Source organism: Catharus ustulatus, chromosome 3, assembly GCF_009819885.2.
Source record: "Catharus ustulatus isolate bCatUst1 chromosome 3, bCatUst1.pri.v2, whole genome shotgun sequence".
NCBI classification, from domain to species: Eukaryota; Metazoa; Chordata; class Aves; order Passeriformes; family Turdidae; genus Catharus; species Catharus ustulatus.
In genome coordinates this window covers 37579048-37599800 of record NC_046223.1, presented here as the reverse complement: position 1 = coordinate 37599800, position 20753 = coordinate 37579048, and the positions used below count along the sequence as shown (strand labels likewise).

Sequence of the window (20753 nt, the reverse complement as noted above, 5' to 3'; positions counted from 1 at the left end):
ATGATTTTTGAGCAGTCTTGGGAATCTGGAGAGGTCCAGCTGACTGGAAGCTGGCTGATATTGTCCTGATTTTCAAAGAGGGCGAGAAGGAGGACCCTGGTAACTACAGGTCTGTCAGTCTTACTTCAGTGTTTGGTAAAGTTATGGAAAAGATTGTTCTGGGAGGTGTAGAAAAACATCTGGGGGACAACGCAGTCATTGGTCACAGCCAGCATGGCTTCATGAGAGGAAAGTGCTGCTTATCAATCCTAATTTCCTTTTCTGACAAAGTAGCCTACCTAGTTGATCAAGGGAAACCAGTTGATGTAATATTTTTGGATATCAGTAAAGCTTTGCATACTGTCTCTCACAGGATCCTTCTGGACAAAATGTCCAGCACACAGCTGGATAAACACACCATGGGGTGGGTGAGCAACTGGCTCATGGGTCAGGCACAAAGGGTTACAGTGAATGAGGTGACATCAGGCTGGGGACCTGTCACTAGGGGGGTTCCACAGGGTCCATCCTCAGGCCTCTGCCCCTCATCTTCATTAATTGGACACAGGACTGGAAGGGATACAGACCAAGTTCACAGGGGATACAAAGCTGGGAGGAGCTGTTGAGTCCCTTGAGGGCAGGGAGACCATGCAGAGAGACCTCAACAAACCAGAGAGCTGGGCAATGACCAGCCATATGAAGTTCAACAAGGGAAAGTGACGGATTCTGTACCTGGGATGGGAAAACCCTGGATGTAGGGACAGGCTGGGGAATGGGATGCTGGGAAGCAGCACCATGGATCCTGTCACTGGCAAGCTGAACGTGAGCCAGCAGTGCCCTGGCAGCCAGGAGGGCCAACCCTGTCCTGGGTGCATCAGGCACAGCATCACAGCTGGGCAAGGGAGGGATTGTCCTGCTCTGCTCTGAACTGGGGCAGCCTCACCTCCAGTGCTGGGGCCAGTTTGGGGTGCCACAATGTAAGAAGGACATTAAGCTATTGGGCAGCATCCAAAGGAGAGTCATGGGGATGGTGAAGGGCCTTGTTGGAAAGCTGTGTGAGGAGTAGCTGAGGTCACTTGGTCTGTTCAGCCTGGAGAAGAGGAGACTGAGGGGAAACCTCACTGCAGTTACAGCTTCCTCATGAGGGAAAGAGGAGGGGCAGGCACTGATCTCTGTGGTGCCCAGTGATAGGACCTAAGGCAATGGATTGAAGTTGTGTCAGGGGAAGTTTAGGTTGGATATCAGGGAAAGGTTCTTCACTGCAGTATGGTTGTGCACTGGAAAAGGCTCCCCAGGGAAGCAGTCACAGCACCAGCCTGACAGAGTTCAAGAAGCATCTGGACGATGCTGTCAGGCACATGGTGTGACTCTTTGGGGTGGTCCTGTGCAGGCCAGGAGTTGGACTCAATAATCCTTGTAGGTCCTTTCCAACTCAGCATATTCTGTGATTCTGTGAGTGCATGTAACCTCAGCTGATGAACGATAATGGCATAGCAAAAGACAGGGAGAGATAAAGAATGATGGAATGAAAGTGGGTCTTAGGTGTTGAGTAACCAGCCTAGTTTGGCTCATTCTCGGGAAGTGGGGGTGGCGGCAGCCTTTTTCATCTCAGTTTTTGGAAGTGCTGCAGAGGGCTTGAGACTGGAGAGCTGGCGGTAGTTTCATGGTTATTTTTCATTGCCCTGGGTTGGAGGACTGTGTATGGTATTCTTTGTTTCTATGAAGTTAACTTACAATACAGAAATGTCAGTGCAGCTTAATTGGTTGCAGCTGAGACTCTGCAAACAGCAAGCATCTCATCTGAGCTTACTGGGAGCGTGGGATTGATCAAATCACCTACTGTCATCTTTATTCAGTTAAAAGTGGAATTTAAGGGAAGGTTTTGTGCTAGAAAGGAACTTCAACTAGTTTATTCCTGTACTCAAGGAAGGAAACAGCTTTGCAGGTTCTTGACAGGTGCTTGTCTGACCTGCTTTTAAGGCTCTTCAGTCTTACAGACATAACGGCCTCTTTTGACGATCCTGTCCAATCCTATCCTGATTTAACTGCATCTGAATTGGATTTTGAAGGAAAATACTAAAGTTACATGTAGTTTACATACATGTAAGTGTATGACTATCTAAATGAAGTAAATCCATGATGTTACATTGTTTATCTAAATGTTTCTAAGAACAGGGAGCAATTTCTGTGCTGCTGCAATAAATCAGATTGCTTTGTTGTCGGGAGTCACCTAAAACCTGGAAGAGTACAATAAATGCTTTCATATATATCCATTTACAGGAAAGCTTAAAGCTGAAAAGGCTGTTCAGCTGGATCCTGGGAGTGCTGAGAGTCACCAGTGGTAAGTTTAAAAAAGTTTTTACAAACTTGTGTGCATTTATTAAGTTAAAAAAAAAAACAAACAAAAAAACCCAGTCTGACATAAGTTTCATAAATTAGTCATCAATATTTTTTCAAAGTTTTATGAAACTCAGTTATCACCAGTTGCTAGTAAACATTACACTGAAATATTCTGTGAAGCATTTACTATAGCACGTGAAACAACTCAATAACCATACTTCAGTAAGTACCAAGAAATGTAGATAAGAATATTTGCTTAAGTCACTCTTTTGTTGCTCAGAGAAACCATGGTTTTTCACTTACCTTCCCTTTGAACAATTCGCGAAGTAAAGTAATTTGATCTTGAATTTTGTCCTTTCCTTTTCTTGTAATAGTTTAAATTTAATAATTAAAAATAGACATAGAGGGCTATGGTAATTTGAATTCACTTCTCAATTTTTGTTTTATCATATAGTTTTTCTCCAAGCATGACACTTAGTTTAGTTTGGTAGACCCTGCCAGAACTAACAAACTCTGCAAATGTAAATATTTTTTATCAAATCAAGGTAAAAGGTAAAAGATAATTTTATCAAAGGTAAAAGATAATTCTGCTGAGTTCTAGCTGATAGTTCCTCACCTTAGTATTTCATTAGTAAATTTTGCCAAGCTCCTGATTTCTTTTCTAATACTATTAGTTTTTGCTTTCCATTTTGGTTTCTACATTCTTCATTTATTTTGTTTTTGCACTTGTGGGATGGGATTTCACTAAACTTCTGCGTATCTGAAACAAGTACTTTTACCTCAGGCTCCTTTTACAATCGAAAAAGCAGCCATTTCTGGATGCAGTTCACTGGAGTTCACTGCAGTTCAATTTTGCCCATTTAGTCTTGCATGAGGGTGAGATGAGTTTCTTCTGGGGCTCAGTTGACAACAACTCCATTGCCAACAAAGGGAGTGCATGTCAGCTTTCTCAGGTTTAGATACTTGGTTAGATACAGACATTGTCATTTAATCGGGTAATCCTCTGTCGTGCTTTGTCTCTTTCTGAAAGCACTTTCTGGCTTGACCACAGTCATAGACACTTCCTCAGGGTAATGCTGATGTAGCCTTCTCAGCTAGAACTTTGTGTATAAACAACTACAAAATCACATGCAAGTATGAATCCCGCCCCTCCCTTCCTCCTCAGCGCACAAGACTGACAAAATATCCTAGTATAAATACAGCTTCACTGGCAGAAACTATGCTGATAAACCCTTACATATTGTTCAGGGAGATGTAGGTGGTCTTCTGGACATCACATGTGAGATCCTGTCCTGGCAGGCACATCTAGCAGGGGAAGAATTATGAGTGTAAGGAGATGTGTTCCAGAGGTTAGCTCAGAAAGCTGAATTGAGAGATTTAAGAGGAAAATCTTATATATATTTTTTTTAAGCTACTGCTTCTTGTAACAGGCAATGGATTTCTGTGTGGCTTGCCATTTTTATCCTTCATGTATCTGGGTTGCAAGTGAACATGAGGTTTTTATCAGTTTTTGTTCAACTGATGTCTTTCTAGAGGTATAGATGAACACTATAGATTAAATTAGTTCTCTAAATTTTTATTTTGGAATATATTATCTGCTTGTCTATTTTCTGACATCTTTCTGACTCTCTGCATGATTTTTAAAGTGTGATGCAAATGTAATGGTTGTGCCAATCTAACTGAGGCTCTAAATACTGGGCAGAATGGATTCCATGCTTCAGAGGGACATTGGTATATTTTTGTTTAGCATAACAGTAGTTGTTCTATCTGTGGTCCTAGCAAATATTTTTCTGCTGTGCTGCTACTTAAATAGTTGGACTTGCTTTGCAACCTTTTTTTTAAACTTGTTTTATTCTATTTTATTCTTTACAAAGTATTTTCCACACATTCAATTGATTTTGTATTTATTTCCAACCATTTCTCAGCTTTGAAGCCATTTAGATTTGTAAACACATCCCCCCATGGATTAACATTTTATTTCAAAAGTTATTTTTGTTGCATGGGTTTTTTTAAATCGTGGACTTAATTAATGAAATTACTGGAAGATAATGGACCCAGCACTAAACTTTGTGTGACATCCATAGTGATGCTCAGGTTCACATGGACCTGGTTCTGCAACCATCTCTACAGGTGATTTAATCTAAATAATATTTCCCTGGTTAGATGTTTGAGGAACATCAGGTACAACAAAGTCAAAAGCCACATAAACAAGGTATTTGCTGCATACCTCTTACCCCAGGCTTTTTTATCTTGCCAGAATTCTTTTTTTATACTCTCTTTAACAAAAAAACTTGTGTTAACTGTTTTGTATACTTACGCACTTTCAGAAAAATTTATCCTGGAATGTTTTCAGGTTAGGATGGTTTGCCTGTAACACTTCTTCTTCTCCCTGATAGCAGCTATAATTACCTTTTTGCTTGCTGTTGGGGCTTTCTGCATTACCCACAAGACTTCTGTAGTCAGCTGCATGTCAGATCTATATTGTGTGAATCTGGTGTGACAGAAAGTTTTCCAGTTTATCTAAACATTATTTCACATGTTAACCCCCTTGAACTGGAAATAAGACTTCAGGGTATCGTCCCTGTAAAAACTGTGCTCTCAAAGTTGTACACAAACAGAATATTACCCAAGGTTATAAATAGACAAGACTGTGTATAAGCACATAACAGTGCAATACAATTAAGTCATGAATAAATAATATGTGACAGTAATATGAAATCCATAGTTAATAGGAACATTTATAAGAGAGAAAACAACTGAGAAGAAAAAAAAATAGAAAAAATATTTATACAAAAAGATGCTAGGATCATTAATGGGTGGTCAAGATCAGAGTTGAAGGGCAGCACACAGCTCCAGTTGGACATCTGGATCTTCTGTCTCTGTCAGATGTGTCTGCATGTGAGCAAGGGCCTGATCCTGCACTTACGGAGGATGGAGAGCTGAAAGGCAGCATGTGCCATTTGGTGTTGCATGGCATGACAGATATCACACAGGACTTTTGGGGTCTCTACACTTCCAGGCCATCATCCAGTAGTCGTGAGAAGCCCTAGAGCATCTACAGTGGCAGTAGGCATCTGTGTCCAGGGAGGGATCCTGTGAATTGAACAGGATCTCTGCTGTCTGTAATTGGAGATTAAATACGCAAATGAGAAGCTCAGCGTGAGTGCAGGCTCAGTGTGAAAGCAATGCTATCTCAGATCAAAATCCTTCCTTTTCATCTCACTGCCAACATAAAATTTTCTAAAGCTGTACAAGGCAAATAATCTTAGCCTATGTAAAATCTGTTTGTTGCATGTAGAGCTATATCAGTCTGTATCATCTATTGATGACCAAGCTGTTTCTCTGACCTTGACTGAAGAAAGTTTTTGTTGATTTATTACTAATTTCTGAAGGGTTTTGATATTTCCAATCAGCACAAATGAGGTTTTCACTCATGTTTGGTGTAGCTGCTATGTTGTCCACTCATACATTATTTCTGGTTCTTTTAAACTGTTTAATATATATGGCTTACTAAATGAGTGAGGATTAAATGATAGCCTATTCTTTTCCTGGTCCTGCTCTCTACTTACAGTTAACCTTTGTGGAGCAGGAGGATAAAAAGTGAGGAAGAAATTGAATTCAGCTTCTGCCATTATTTCCTCATTGCTAATTGTTCTGCACTTTCATTCCTGGTTTTTTTTCCCTTCTGGTGTATTTGTAGAGCCTCTTCTTATTGTCTTACCAATATCCCTAGCTTAGATGTGTACTATTGTTTTCATTTTTAGAGTCAATTTCTTTTGGGTTTTTAAGTTAATTGAGAATTTCTCACTGGAGGTGAATTGATCTTTAAAAATATTCCCTGCTATGACTAAAGGGTCATTTGCAGTTGTGCTGTTGAATATTGCCTCTTACTAAACCTTCTAAGGAACTTTTTCTAACATGGCATTTCTCAACAATTTCATTTTTTCCATTAAAAACGTACACTGTGCCTGTCATGCAGTGGCTAAGTCTATGGACCAATTTGGAAGTTTCTTTTGGAAGCTTTTCCATGCTGCTTGAAAGCCCTATTTACCGAATAAACAAGTTCTTGTGACACCTTGATCCACGTAATTGTCCTGGTGTAGTCAGAGTTATATGAGCAAAATACCCTTTTCCAGAGCAGGTGTTTTTGTTTTGTGAAGCCACTATAAGGTGTCTGTGAGGTGTCACATTTTTTGAGTCCTCCAATGGAATTTAGTGGAATGCTTCAATGAGCAAACTTGCTAATATAGGCTTAGAGTTCAGCTGTCTTGCCTTACTTTTGAAATTTATTCAATTAAGAACAAAAAAAAAGCCATATATCTTCTTAGTGTATCACCTAAATTTTTCTGTAAAATTATATGATAAAGTACATCAACTCTCCAACTGTTCAACTTACTGATTGGAATACTAACAAGTAACCAGTATTCAGCTTCAAATTAAAATGGAGGAGACATATGCAGAACAAAGAAAGCAAAATATCTAGAAGTAGTCAGTTGGTTTCAGTAATGAATTGCAGCTGCAAATAATTTTCATATCTGAATCCAGATTTTTGAGAACATGTGATCATACTTAATCTCATAGTTGCCAATGAGATCAAAAACCTTCAGACTTTTTGAATGTTGACCTCTAAACAACTGAAGTAAATGGCGGCACTTGAAAGGAAAAACTTAGATTTATTATTTGTATGAACATCCTAAAGAAAGACAGAGTACATATTCTGATTGATTTGTGGCTTAGTTCAGCCAGTGTCAATTTTTCAAGTTGTGGAGGAACTCACATGTAAAAAATTATCATCAGCCATTGCAGGTCCTTTTGTTTTGTCCAAGCCTCAAACAAATTAATTTTGTGGGTCAGTGATTCCCAAAGGACAGCTGTGAATCCTCGCAGCTCATCTTGGATCATGGAGCATCTTTATCACCCAGATATTAATTAGAAGTGCTAGATGAACAATTTGGTGCTACAGTTGCTTTATAGTCGTGCTGCTTTACAGTTTTACAGTTACAGAAAACAAAATGTAGATGCATATAAATAGTGTTTTTATTTAAAACTAAACAATCACTTTTAAATTCTTTTGCGAAACCAGTGAATTTTTATATTTGTGGCAGATTTGTTGCTGGTTTTATTTTAAGAGTTTGGAGAAGAGGTCTGGAAGGTTTCTCTCCTGTTGCTCAGATCCCCACACTTGCTTTTTTGTTGACTAGAACTTGTTACAGGCTTTGCAAGGAACAAAAAGTTCACTGTTACAGAAATTTTCAGGACATTTACTTAAAGAGGTCATTATTTGCATTGAGCTTTGGTTTGTTTGTCACAAACAAACTTGGTGCTGCTCTTGAGTTTGTGTTACTCTCTAGAGCTCACCTGCTGGTGGGAGTCATACAGAACATCTCATTTAGGTGTGAGTGAAGGTAGCAAGTGAAAACCCAGAGTCTTCTCTGTCATGTGTGTGTGTTAATCAGAAATACAGATATTTTGACAAACCCCAAGTTTTCCATGGAAATGAGCTCCAGAGCTGAGGGACAGTCAACCCTACAGAAGAGGTACAGGTTGGTTCCATTGAGGACACAAATAATCATTGTCATTTGAGTATTTTGGTGATTTTACACAAACTTCCCCCCAAAAAAGTGAACAATCCATCTCAGTAATAGAACTCTAATAGATAATTTGTCAGGTTTGTAAGGTGTAATGGCATAGAAATAATTCTCCAGTGAAACAAAGCTCTTCAAAATTTTGAAATAGGATGTGGTCATACTATCAAGAACCTTTAAACTTAAATCCTCATCTGTTTCTAACTAAATGCTTGTTACCTGCTGCTCTTAGTTATCCCTGATTGAGGCAGGTAACTTGCAAGCAGCAAGCATCTGTTTCTATCATGCAGTTGGATTTTTCAGGAATTGATACTTTGGGCAGAAATACAAGGTTTCCAGCTATTAGTTGCTTGCCCTGTATTTGACTCATGGAAAGACCAAAGAAATTTTACAGCAATCTTTGTTCTTAATTATATGTAATATTAGTCAGTAATATTTGAATTATATATTAAAAAAAAAAAAAACTTCAAATTCAGAAGCTATTTCTCAAAAGCTGGAAGTTGTCCTGAAGTAAGTGGATCAGTGAAACACTGCAGCACGCTCATGTGAGTACAAAAGAGAAAGGTTTGACATGTGAAAAGATCTGTTTACTACAAGCTCTTTGCTAGAATGGTGTTGGGGGTTGGTCACAGGGAAAATAATTCTGACAAGCTAATGGTCCCTATCATATTTCTGTCAAGGAGAGGTCCCTATTACATTTCTGTCAAGGAGAATTGTTGTGTTACTGTCTCTGAAAGCTGTTGTTTCACTCTGCTTCTATACTTCTGAAGACTATCCTCTGAATTTCTTCAAGATTTTATTTCCATCTGTAACCACTGTCTGTTATAAAAATAAAAGTGAAATTTCTGAAAGCAGGAATTTAACAGAGTTACAGGTTTCACAGCCTAAGGAATGCAGAACATGGCATCCACCATCCTACCAGTGAACTTCTGTGAATACACATTTCTGTGAACAGCAGCCATTTCCCCTTGATTTGGTACACTTCATGTGTTGCAATAAATAATGTCAGAATTCTTAATGTCCTTACCTTTGAGGTGTTTTTAAACCAAAGTAGGGGTTTGTTTCTCATGGTTTTGCAAGTGTTACCTGCACAACTGTGTGCTACATCTGATGTTTCCCTGGGGCTCAGCTTCAGTGCTCTGGTGAATTTTTAATATGAAAAGTGCATTTCTGCCAATTTCTACAGTACAGACTCATTTATATTCCAAGAAGAAGGGAAAGGGAAATGAAATCTCCATTAACAAAAAAGTCTCACAAACAAAAATTCACCTAAACATTTTACTTTGCACCTTGGGACATCTTACTTGGTGTGCTGGCAATCTCAGCCACTGCTTCCAATATCCCCATGAGGATGGTCATATCAAACAAATACTTTACCATGGAAACTTCGTGTCAGATGCGTTTTTGTAGATTAAATATCTTGGTAGCAAAGTGATACAATATGAAGTAAGCAAAACTGGGATCTCAGGAAAGGCAATGCAACAGAGATCATAATCAGTAATTTAAGTTCTAAAATCTCCCTACCTAGAAATTGGTATCTTACTGAAATCATGTCAAAAAGAAATCCTGTGGTATCACTGCATTGCAGAGGCTGTCAGAATATATCTAAGGGGGTGAAACTGGTGAGTGAGGGAGTCAAGGGTTAAAAAATAAGATGGCAGGCACAGAACTGAGCCATGCAGAGATGGGGAGATGCAAGAACGCATTTAGAACTGGAATGGAAATGAACTTCCTTTTCACTGGGCCTCTTGTGTGCTGCCCACACATTAGCCTTTGCTCACACTACTTTACACATTAAATATTTCTCGGATAAGGAGGAGGGAGTGAAAAACAGTTATGAAACACATGGATTAAACTTTGGTGGTGGTAAATATCACAAACTCTCCTCCCACTTGCAAAGTCTTGTCAGATACAATTAAGAAAAATTGATGTTTTTCTTTCCTATTGATATTCGGATGCTAAATTGGAGGTCTAGATTTCTAAATGTAAGACCTGTAACCACACATTTCCAAAGTCTATGTGACATAAAAGGTTTTTTTACATTTTGGATATATAAAAGGGTATGTAGAAGAGGAAGGAAAAAGTCTGGGAAGGTGCATGTTATTTCTGATTTTGACCATGTGAAATTTATCAGGGGAAAGATAAATAATGCTATATTTAAATGCCCTAGTGTGGCTTAATCTTCATTTGAGATTTCAAAATCTTTTCTGTAAATCTGTCTCATACAGAAGAAGCTGTGGATGATAGAGTCTTAAGTGTTGGTATAATTTTTGATATTGTTATTCAAATTGGCTTGATAAAATTATTGGATCAACTTGTTTCTCCTTTTTTTTGGCAGTAGGTAAGACATGCCCCTTACAGTTTTTCCTGCAATACACATAGAAATTCTGTAGCACCAGAAGGGAAAATGTTAATTCACTTTGATCAGGACCTTCTGTGTGAGAGCTACAGAGGTGCTTGGCATCCCTTTCAGCTAGAGTTTCTTGCAAGTTTGAGTTTCAGGACATCATTTGTAACAGAGGAACATGGTGCTGACCTATTATATTGAGTTTGTTTGATTGTGTTTATGCTTAATAAAGGTTTGTTAATTGTGGTGATTAATCGTATGCTTCTACACTGTGTTCAGTAATTTTTTCTTCCATCTGGGAATAACATTTTTTTACACCAACCCAAGTACTGTGTCTGTCTTAGTGAGGTAATTATTGTTATATTTATCTAGATGAATGTGTTGGGGCTGTTTTTTTACATTACCCAGGAGTAACATCAGCTCAGCAAGTAGATCATTCCTGGCAGCTCTTTGCTGATATGATTTCCTCTTTATTTTTCTCTGTGAAAGCTCTCTAAGCAGTACTCTGATATTTAAAGGGTGTGAGGGAGGTAATGGGTGCAGAGAACCAGCTTGCACTTCTAACAAACACGTGCCTTTTACCCATTTCTTTAGATATTTTCATGTATTTGTGTGATTATCTTTTTGGTATTCCGCCTGTCACCACGAGATGGGGCAGGTGACCAGGGAGCACCGGGGCTGAGGAAAGAGCGACACGAACCAGATGGAAATGTTTCTAGTTATTCCCTGCCTCGTTTTCTTTGGTCATTTTCTTCACCATGAGAGTGGTGAGGCACTGGAATGGGCATCCCTGGAGGTGTCCAAGGCCAGGTTGGATGGGACTTTGAGCACCCTGGTGTAGTGGAGGGTGTCCCTGTCCATGGCAATCTTTAAGGTCCCTTCTAACACAGATCATTCAATTATTAACATTACCCTTTGCACCATTGAAAATAAAAGTTTACCTCGTGTTTTAAACTTTCTGAAAATTATTTAAATTGTCTAAAAATTCTTTTCAGGGAAGAAATGACACCTTTTTTGTTTTGTTTGGGGTATTTTTTAGAAAGGAAACGAATATCCAAAATGCCATAGAATTTTGAAAACAAAATAATTTTTATCAATTGGCTGTCTAGCGCATTTTAAAAGTATTAAATTTTAAAAAACCCAAAACAAATAAAAAAACAAGCAAACAAACAAAAAACCCTAGTGAAGATATGAAAGACATTTTTGTTTTTTCCTTGGAAAAATAATGGGTATTTAAAGTTAGTAGGTTAGCTTACTTTTAATTCTGTGAAAATTTCATTGGGATTTCCCTCCCAAGAGATTTTAGCTGTAACTAGAAGTTTTTCTTTGAACTAGTTTAAACTAAGGCCCTCTTTCTTGTCACGCACAGACAGGGAAATACTGCAAGATGCTGGATTAGCTTGTTCGCTTTTCATTGTTTTCTTTTGTAGCAGCAATCCGTTTAGCTATGGTATGCTGAGTTTATCTGATTAGCACTTAATGAGTGAAGGGAATAGGGGCAATGTTGCCTGAGTTACTTAACCCTAATAAAGTTTTCACTACCTCCCCCCTCTTTCTAAATACCTGAACTTTCCTGACCCCCATCTCTTGCCTTTTCCCTCAACTGCAGCTCATTCCCATAGGAAATGCACTCGGTCTGCAGCTCTGTCAGCAGTAGTGCTGCCATTAGCTGGATTTTGTCCAGTGCACATTGGTCACAGCAAACACCCTGGTTGACAGTCTGTCTGGAGCTCTTACAAATTCAACTGCTGTTCTGCTGACTCCCTGCCTTACCTGGGAACACTTACTAACCAAAAAATGCAACAACCTGTAGCATGAGCATTTCTTACTTAAAACCATTAGGTATAACTGTAAAGAATAAAATAATTTCTTGGGTTGTGTTAGCAATGACATTTTAATGAGGATTCACTGGAGCTTGAATAATTACATTAATAAAGAAATTCAAGAAAGCTGATGTTTAATAGTGCTTTAAAACTATGTGTTCCATACAGATTGTGGTTGTGTTACCATAATTAACTCAATAGGCTTGAATAACTCATTTTTTCCTCGGACTTCAGCTTGATTTCTCTCTTTTAGGATTATTTTTTATTTTCATATGGTGTTTACAATATTTTACAAATATAAGATATTGGATAAAAAAGCAAAATTCTGAAAAATAATAGAAAAATAATCTACATGAGGTTTTGCTGCTTCACGATTTCTTTGGTGGTTCTATTAGTTTTATACAGAGGTGCAAAGTTGTCTTAATACCAATGAAAATAGGTCCAAGGAAACTACAATTTATATCCATGCAAGAAATTCCTTATGCATAGAGTTTCTATAGCTGTTGGAGAAATAAGAAGAAAGCAATAGAAATTTAGGTGAAGTGTCAATAAGATACTAGTGTTGTTTAGGAGATCTGAATCTTTATAGGTTTACATCTGAAAATATTTTCACTTGTACCTGCTTAACAATACAAATATTTTATAGAAATTGTCTCACATTTCTTTTACTACTCAGCATCCCCAATTTATGACAATCACAGTAATAATAATAGAAATAATAATGATCTTAGAAATAGACATCCAGTAATAATAGTAGTGATTCTGCTAGAGCAGAATGTCAGAAGTGCAGGAATGTACTGGGGTACTTGAGAAGGGTAGAAGGCAACTGTGAATGTTTCTGAGGTCTGTACAGCTTCCTACTGGGCACACCCCAAGCATTTGCCTTCATGGGTGAGGTGCTGCAGCTGGTGGTGCTCACGTTCCCAGTCAAGTGCAGAGCATAATGTGTCAAGGTAAACTGCTGTCAATGGTAGAACCTGAAACTAAATGGCTAAATTTTTTAGAAGAAATCTGATTTTTCACTTAACTGACAACCCAAATAGTGTCATTTAAACTTCTCCTTGTTTCCATTGTTTTGTTTTGGTTTGTGTTTTTGTCTGTTCCTGAATATGTAATAGCTCATGCCAAACTTCCATCCTGCCATCCAGATGGGAAAAAAACCAAGTGTAAATGTGTGCATTAGGTATTGAAATATTTTGTAATTTGATTCAAAGGTTTATTTAAATCACAAAAAGTATGTGTGTGTGTTTTTCTTTTCCCCTCTCAGGTTTGCAATTATGTGTGGCTATATGTCTCAGTTTGAAAGTGTACAAAACAAAATCAGGAATGGTTATCTCTTTAAGGTATGTTTTTGTAGGATTTGGGGTTGGTTTTTTAAAGCTATTCCTTTAAAGTTATTTCCTTATATAGTGTCAAAGACAGGTTTTTCCAACACAGTAATTCATCCTCACAAGTCTGTTTTGGTGCTGAAGTTAAATAGAAAAGGTTATTACTATGTATGCAAATAAATTATATGCTTGCAAAAGATAAGAATTGAGGTAGGATTCTGGGAACAGAATTGAGATTTTTGATTTCCTTTGTAGTCAAAGTGGGGAGGAAAGGCAATAACGATTTTGTTTAGAAAATCAAAACTTGAAAGAGTAAGTGATGAACTAACACAGTTCTGCAATCATCCTTCATGTTCCCTTAAGTAATGTTTGTTTTAATACTGTCCTTGCAAAGGTAACTGTGTTTTTTAGACTTAGCTGTTTGTGTTATATGTGCTACTCTCCCGCTCTTTGTCCTCAGCATTGCTTAGACACTTTCCATCCATCCCTTGCCCTCCAAGCTGGCATCCCCCCTTTCTGGGTGACAGTGAAAGGCAACAGACATGTTCCAGTCTCTGGGGAATGCCTGGGATGGACTCCTCTCACATGCCTGTGTTAGGAATTGGAGTGTGGCAGAGCCTTCCTATGAAAGAGCATTAATTACATCTGAGCTGTGCCAAGCGAGCTAAGCCCCAAGCACTGGGACAAGCTGGGAACAAAGGGAAAATGACAAATAACACAAGTGCTGCAGCTGTTCAGGGATAGAGTTTGAAGAGTCGCGGTGTGAGCAGTAGCTGTTTCAGAGAGGTTTTCCTCCTCACAAGTAAATCCTGAAATCTGTTGATTTGGGAAAATAGCAGTATGAAAACATGGCTCCTATATGAGCAGTTAGTGGATATGATAATATAATAGTTTCTTTTATATGTGTAAGTCAAGTACTTTAGTGACTGACTTAATTAGAAAGACAGATATGTGGGAGGGAAAAAGAAATGTTTGAATGAAATTTATTTTGAAAGGCAAATGGTAGGCTGAAATATTTACTTTTTTCTTCCAACTCAGGTTGAGCAATAAGAGCTTTCTTTGGTAAATAAAAGAAATAAAGGTACTCATGACCTGAAATGAATATGATTTTGGAAGAAAGACCTGATTAGATACTTTATAGCTTTTGTAGTTTCACTATAAACAGAACCATTTTATTTTCTGAATTTCACCTTATAATAACGGTTGTGTCAAGTACCATTTCATTGAGGCAGTCACATTCCAAGGTGGAAGGAACTATGCTTCAGTAATGGGTGCTGGTATGTAAGGTCTATTCAAGAGTAGCTGCTTCCTCACTAATTTGATCTGTGACAATTATTAGTTTCCTAATACTAACTGTAACTGAAATTAATTTAATTGAAGTTGTTGCCTTTTTAAGAGACAAGTTCTAGAATTATTTGACTGAACTTTAGAGCTATTTAGTCATGTTCTAAATACAGCATGCCTTCTTGCACTGTGTGCAACGTTGCTAAATAGTTTTGTGGTTTCCCTCCATGAGGAAGGGATTTGCAAGTTAAAATATTTTTAGATTGTTAGAAAACAATTGCAGCAGAAGAGAATTTCTGATTTTTTTTCTGACTTGCAGCAAACTACTTAGAATGTAAACATACTTGCCAAAAAAACCTAAAGTGATACTAATTTTCTTTCCAATAGGAGCACCTAGACAAGGCAATTGAACTTAAGCCTCAAGATCCCCTTCTATATTACCTAAATGGAAGATGGTGCTATTCAGTAAGTTGTGTTTTATTTATTTAACATATTAATTGAGTATACTAAAAAATGGTAATAAATAGTGGGACTTAAGACAAAGTAGGTGTTTAAGTAGATATATGAGCTAAATTAAGCATTCATTTACACTTCCTGAGTTCATTACCAGATGCATGATGCTCACAGCTGACCATTCCTGCAATGTAATTAGGTAAGCTCTGCTTGTATGACCCTGAACCTGTGTTCAGGTTTTTTATTTGAATGAATGAATGAATGAATGAATGAATGAATGAATGAATGAATGAATGAATGAATGAATGAAAAGTAACTCATATTTAAAAGGGAGGAAAGATGACCTCTTGAGTTCACTTCTTTGTTCTGCCATAAACTTTCTGGGTGAACCTGGGCTGGTTACACAGCCATGTGGGAACTTTATTTCTCATCCATAACTTAAGTTAAAGGTGCTTACACGCTCTGAGATTATATCTGTGACAGCAAGGCTACCATACTGGCTTGGTAAATTCCAAGGGAATGTCCAGAAAATATTCATGCATAAAAATCTGTAATTCATCAATGAGTTTTGCAAGAGATGCAATTTGTGTCGTACCAGTACAACAGGTGCTTTAAAGATTGTTTTAGTTACATATTTTTATTTATATTTTATAAAGATTATATTAGGTTGTAGTAGATTCTGTAGTGATAAATACTTATATATGAAGAAATAAAACAATTGGTTTACAAGATGAATTGTTAATAATTTTTTTTAGTAAAATTGTGCTTGTGCTTTAATAAGAGAGTTGTCTTTTTGGTAATCCACATCTTTGAGGGCTCAGCTAGCTGTCTGTATTGGTTCATCTCTAGTGCTTTGAGGAATCTTTTTTTGGAAGAAAACATTCTTGCTTTGTCTATTCTGTAAAAGATCACTGTGAGTCTTCTCGGAATAATGACTGCTAATGCACAGTGAATTCCAGCCAAGCTTTTTTCTTTTGGATACTTCCAATGCAAGTCACTACGAAGTGCCTGCAAACTGGAAAGAGGATTTGCTGTGACACATTGCAGACTTTGTCTTTATCTGCAACAAGACTTACTGCAAAGTAATCTTTCAGCAGTTTTTCAGTTCATATATTTAACTTTCAAAGAGCTCTCAGCAACCATGTTTTTTCTCTGTTGATTTGAATAAGGAGTGAGACCAGCTTTTTCAAGGAACTTGGCTTTTTGCTTTTTGTCAGAGTATACTCTTGAATATCAGCATTAGCTGTGCAAAAGTAAGTTGTTGAAGATGGTCCTATAGTATGCCTGCTGTCCTGTGTCTGAGAAGCATCTCTCTCACCAATGATTCCTTAAGCACTTTTTTACTGTGCTGTGGTCAACAGCTAACTGCAGCTTCCATTTATGCCAAATACTCCCAGATGTTTCTCATGGCTTATTTCTTATGTGAGCTGTTGCTTTTTGGAAACACAGTATACTTCACTTTGTTCTTGTTGCACTTTTTTCTTTTTTACTCTTGTTTCATTTTCATGATAAACACCACTTTCTGACTAATACATGTGGTTTATTTTACTGTATCAGTACAAATTCATATCCCACACTTGCAGCATCTATGCAGGGCTTCCTTACTAAACATTGAAACTACAGATTAGCATTTGCTTTAGGTTATGACCTGACCTGCATTTAAGTGAAACAATCTACCTAAACAGATGCAGCCACTGAAATATGTAAGGATTATTTCAGATTTCTGCTGTTCTTTTTTTATTTTTTTTTTAATTCTTGCCTTCTGTGAGTGCCATGACAAAATAGTAACCTGAAACACATAAACAGATTTTTGTACTATAAATAAATGCAAGTGTAGGACTGAATAACATCTTGTTCAACTTCTGGGGCTGTCAGCTCTTAAAAACTTGTTGTCTTTGCACACTTCCAGTAGCAGGATGAGGTCATTTGGAAACATTAATTTTGATGCGTTACTAGTATTAGCAGAGTGAGTTGGATTCTGTGCTGATCCACTAACACAGGTTTTGGCCATACGTGTGCTGTAGGCAGTCACAGTAGCTTGTGGAAGATATACCAAATTCCTTGCTCCTGTTCTGCAGATTGTGAAGTTTCATGCTGTGGTAATTATACCAAAAGAAGACTGTTAGCTGTGGCATTGGTTCCAAATACTTAGGGTAGAAATTATAATGGAGTGTTGGAAAATTCCTTTGTCACTCATCTATACGAGTATCTGTAGATGGAGTGATAACGCTCCTGTTAGATACTCTGTTTTTAATGTTCAGTCTCTGTTGTTTAGGCTGGGAAGGCTGTGTTGTCCAGTGTGAGAAAATTAAAAGAGAAAAAGGGATGATTCAGGCAAGAAGGTTAGTTTTTGCATTTAGCCTAGCTGACTAGGGGATCTAGTTAGGATTGGCCACAATATATGTTCTTTTGTGGATATTGCTTCCAAGGTATTTTTGTTCAATTTTGGTCACATACTCTTTTACTGAAGCAGTGTTCTTTAAAAAGATAGCAAGTTTTTGATATTTTATAGGCTTTGATAACAGTTTTGTGAAATCTAATGTACTGAAGTCTTCCTTGTATAGTTAGATATTCCCCGTTCACTCCTGATTTAATGTTAGGGGATGTTATTACTATTGTCTAGCATAGGTTTTTTTGGATGGCAAACTGAAAAAATAGGAATTTCGTAAGATACTGTAAATGGGGATACTTCAAGTGCAACTCAGTTACGGCTCATTTTCACAAATGAAAATCCATTGAAAAAACTTTGAGGTAAAAAGTACAGAGTCATAGGATCACCATGGTTGGAAGAGACCTTCAAGATCATCAAGTCTAACTGTCAAGCCTGTCACCCCTAAACCAGTGGAGGCAAATGCAGAAGGTTTACTAAAGGCCAAAGTCTATGTGCAGAGACTGCATGCTGTCCTAGTAAAAGATATTTAATGGAGTTGTAACAGAGTTTGGCCTGATTGCCATTTCTCACCTTCCTCAGTGTAGCACAGTCCTTTGCAAGGAAGTAGTGGGACAGCACTGCCAAGTTTCTTACTCAGCAGTTATTTTTGCTGGGCTGGAAATGAAGCTGCTGCAAGGTGTCATAGCACCTTCCAGCAGAAAGGATGAGCTGGGTTTTCACTGCCTCACTGGGGGTTTGTCTGTGATGCAGAGCCAGTGACAATTGTGCACCACCTTGTCTAAAAATCAGTTTTTGCTGTTTCTTATTTGTCTTACCATTATAAAGTCAGTAGAGCTGTACAAAAGAGGAGGATAATAGAATAATATCAGCTCTGTTGTGAAATTACTTCTGGTATCACAATCAGGTAGGCAAGATTTTCACGGTCATTTCATAGATGTCATGGTGGGCAAAATTTTGCCTGTGAGACCTGCTGCATATACAAGAGGTGAATGGATCTGTGGTGCATGATATATAAGAATTATTTCCTTAAGGTTTTGGGCAGAATTATCTGATAATTCTTTATAATTGTATGTTTGGGGGTGGGGTGGTAAGTGTTGTAATGTTTCAAATAGCTTATAAAACTATCTAGTTAAGACTTATGTCTATATCCTGTTACAGTACAGGCACAGAACAGCTAGCGTGTACTTGTAAAACTGGATCAGAGTCCCTGGTTAAGTGATAGTAGTGTGTTAAAAATTAGGTCTTCTGGGATTTTCTTTCTGCAGGCTACATGCCACGTTTTGGATTTGTCTCTGGTGTATCCCAGTATCTGTTTTGGTTACATCAGAGAACAAATTGATCCAGTTCCTTAGTGAGCTCGCTAAGTGGGCTTCCCTCACTGGAAAATGAAAATCCCAATTCAAGCTGGATAAATACCTAAATGCCTGTGCAGATTGTCTGGGTTCCTCAGCTGCCAAGAAGGAGAATATTTTTGTTGGAAGCCAGTATTTCAAAATTGGTGTCCAGTTACTTAATCTCTTCCAGAAGTCAAAACATTGCAAAATGATTTAATACAATTTTACATTAATACATTGTAATGAAAAAGAAAAAGAAACTCTCTGAGGATATTTAATTAGGTGCCATTAATATTTTACTGAAGCTGTATGTGTGATTTGCCGTTATGGAAGACAGTTGTGTGATGTGTCTTCAGTGAGCTATTAGCAAAGAAGCATTGGAAGAGGATGTTCTTTAGGGCTGAAAGTCAACCCTGGATGGTTTTTCAATTCAGGCGGGTTAGTTTCCTTCATACCAACATCCTGGAATTTGAAAGGAGCTGTCAGTGGGCAGGGTTTGCTTCTCATAAAAAACAAACAGTAGACAAAAATCCAGCCAGTGTTTCAGTGTACATATATGATTTTTGCTGGTCCTAGGCTAAGGAAGAGAAAGAGATATTTTGAAATTCATTTTCCCAGTATTTAGGGGAGAGCCACATTTTTTGCCTCAGCCCTCAGAGATACAAGAGGCCTGATGGAAGAGTGCAGAGTATGAACTTATAGTTCAGCTGCAGTTTAACTCTGGGAATGCCTTCCTTCCATCTCTGGATATAATAGAGATTTTGGTAGAATAAATGGATGACAGCTTGTTGATAGATCTGTAGGAGGGGTTGGTTGAGACAAGCATCTCTGTTTGCTTTGGGATAGAGTGGCCTCCTCTCCTTGGCAAAGGCCAGGCTGTCAGGATGACCCACTGCCCTTCAGCTCTAAGGGAGATCAGGAGCTGGCTGATGGTTCCTCAGGCCTTTGTTTGTTGATTTTGAGTGGGTGGACTAGCTCTCCTTATGTATGGCAGCTGGGGAGTGCTGTTCCTTAAGTGACCCAGTACATTAAAACATGATATTCTGTGGAAACACAGTGTTCTTTGCAATGCTTCTCTGAATTTTCAGGCTTTGGGCAGGACTGACATCAGGGTTTAGGAGACCTAAAAAACCAAAACTCATTTAACATTTGTAAATCATCTGTAGGGCAAAACCATTCTTCATTCCTTAATTTAGTTGTTGTTGTTATTGTAGCTATTACTTGCAAAAGTAGCTGTATGCCTTATTACCTTCTGCACTCTGCCACTCTTGGAGTACTCACTAAGTGAAATCGTGGTTCTGCTGTAGTTGATGGCAGTTAAACTCTCTTTATACTTGATTTTGATACACTTTGCACTATGGGAGTAACCTTGACTGTAGCAGTCAATTTTGCACTACAGCATGTTATGCCAGGGGTTCCGTTCCCTGTGCTTGCAGACAGAGAACGATTAATAACTTGGTATAGTAGAAGCAATGGTTCCATTTCATTGAACATGGTGTAAGAGTTACTCAAATAAAGTTATTTCAAATTAAAGACTTTACTTATGTGCCTTTAGCGGAAGAGTATTACTTCCTGTTCATCATTATTGCTCTGGAACACAATTTTGTGTATTGCATAAAACAGGTCATTTCCATTTGTCCCACTTCAGTCGTAAAGGAGTGCAGACTCAGGTGGGGCACGGTAAAGCTGTTGTGATGGGATTCACCTCAGCTGATTTAGCTATTCCCAGAGTCTGTGCTCCTTTTGTAGTTGAAGGAAAGAAAGAAAGATAGGAGTGTTCATTCCAGGCTAATGTAGGTGAAGAGGAACTGCCTAATGGAAGTGCCTCTCTGTATTGACCACGCAAATAACCTGGACAACTTGTGTGAACTCAGTGCTTCATATATGGAAG

General features: G+C 38.0%; 1 protein-coding gene across 8 annotated transcripts in view; it reads left to right on the top strand.

The window, feature by feature from the left end:
- Positions 1-20753, top strand: part of RMDN2 (regulator of microtubule dynamics 2) — a 179558-nt gene that overhangs the window by 50097 nt on the left and 108708 nt on the right. For all 8 annotated transcript variants that reach the window (XR_004417285.1, XM_033053844.1, XM_033053843.2 and 5 more), the window contains 3 exons: positions 2257-2317; positions 13339-13414; positions 15071-15148. Coding sequence is in view for 7 of the 8 variants with exons in the window: in XM_033053844.1 (XP_032909735.1) it covers positions 2257-2317; positions 13339-13414; positions 15071-15148 (215 nt within the window). In the remaining variant the exon portion in view is untranslated. The remainder of the gene's footprint in view (positions 1-2256; positions 2318-13338; positions 13415-15070; positions 15149-20753) is intronic.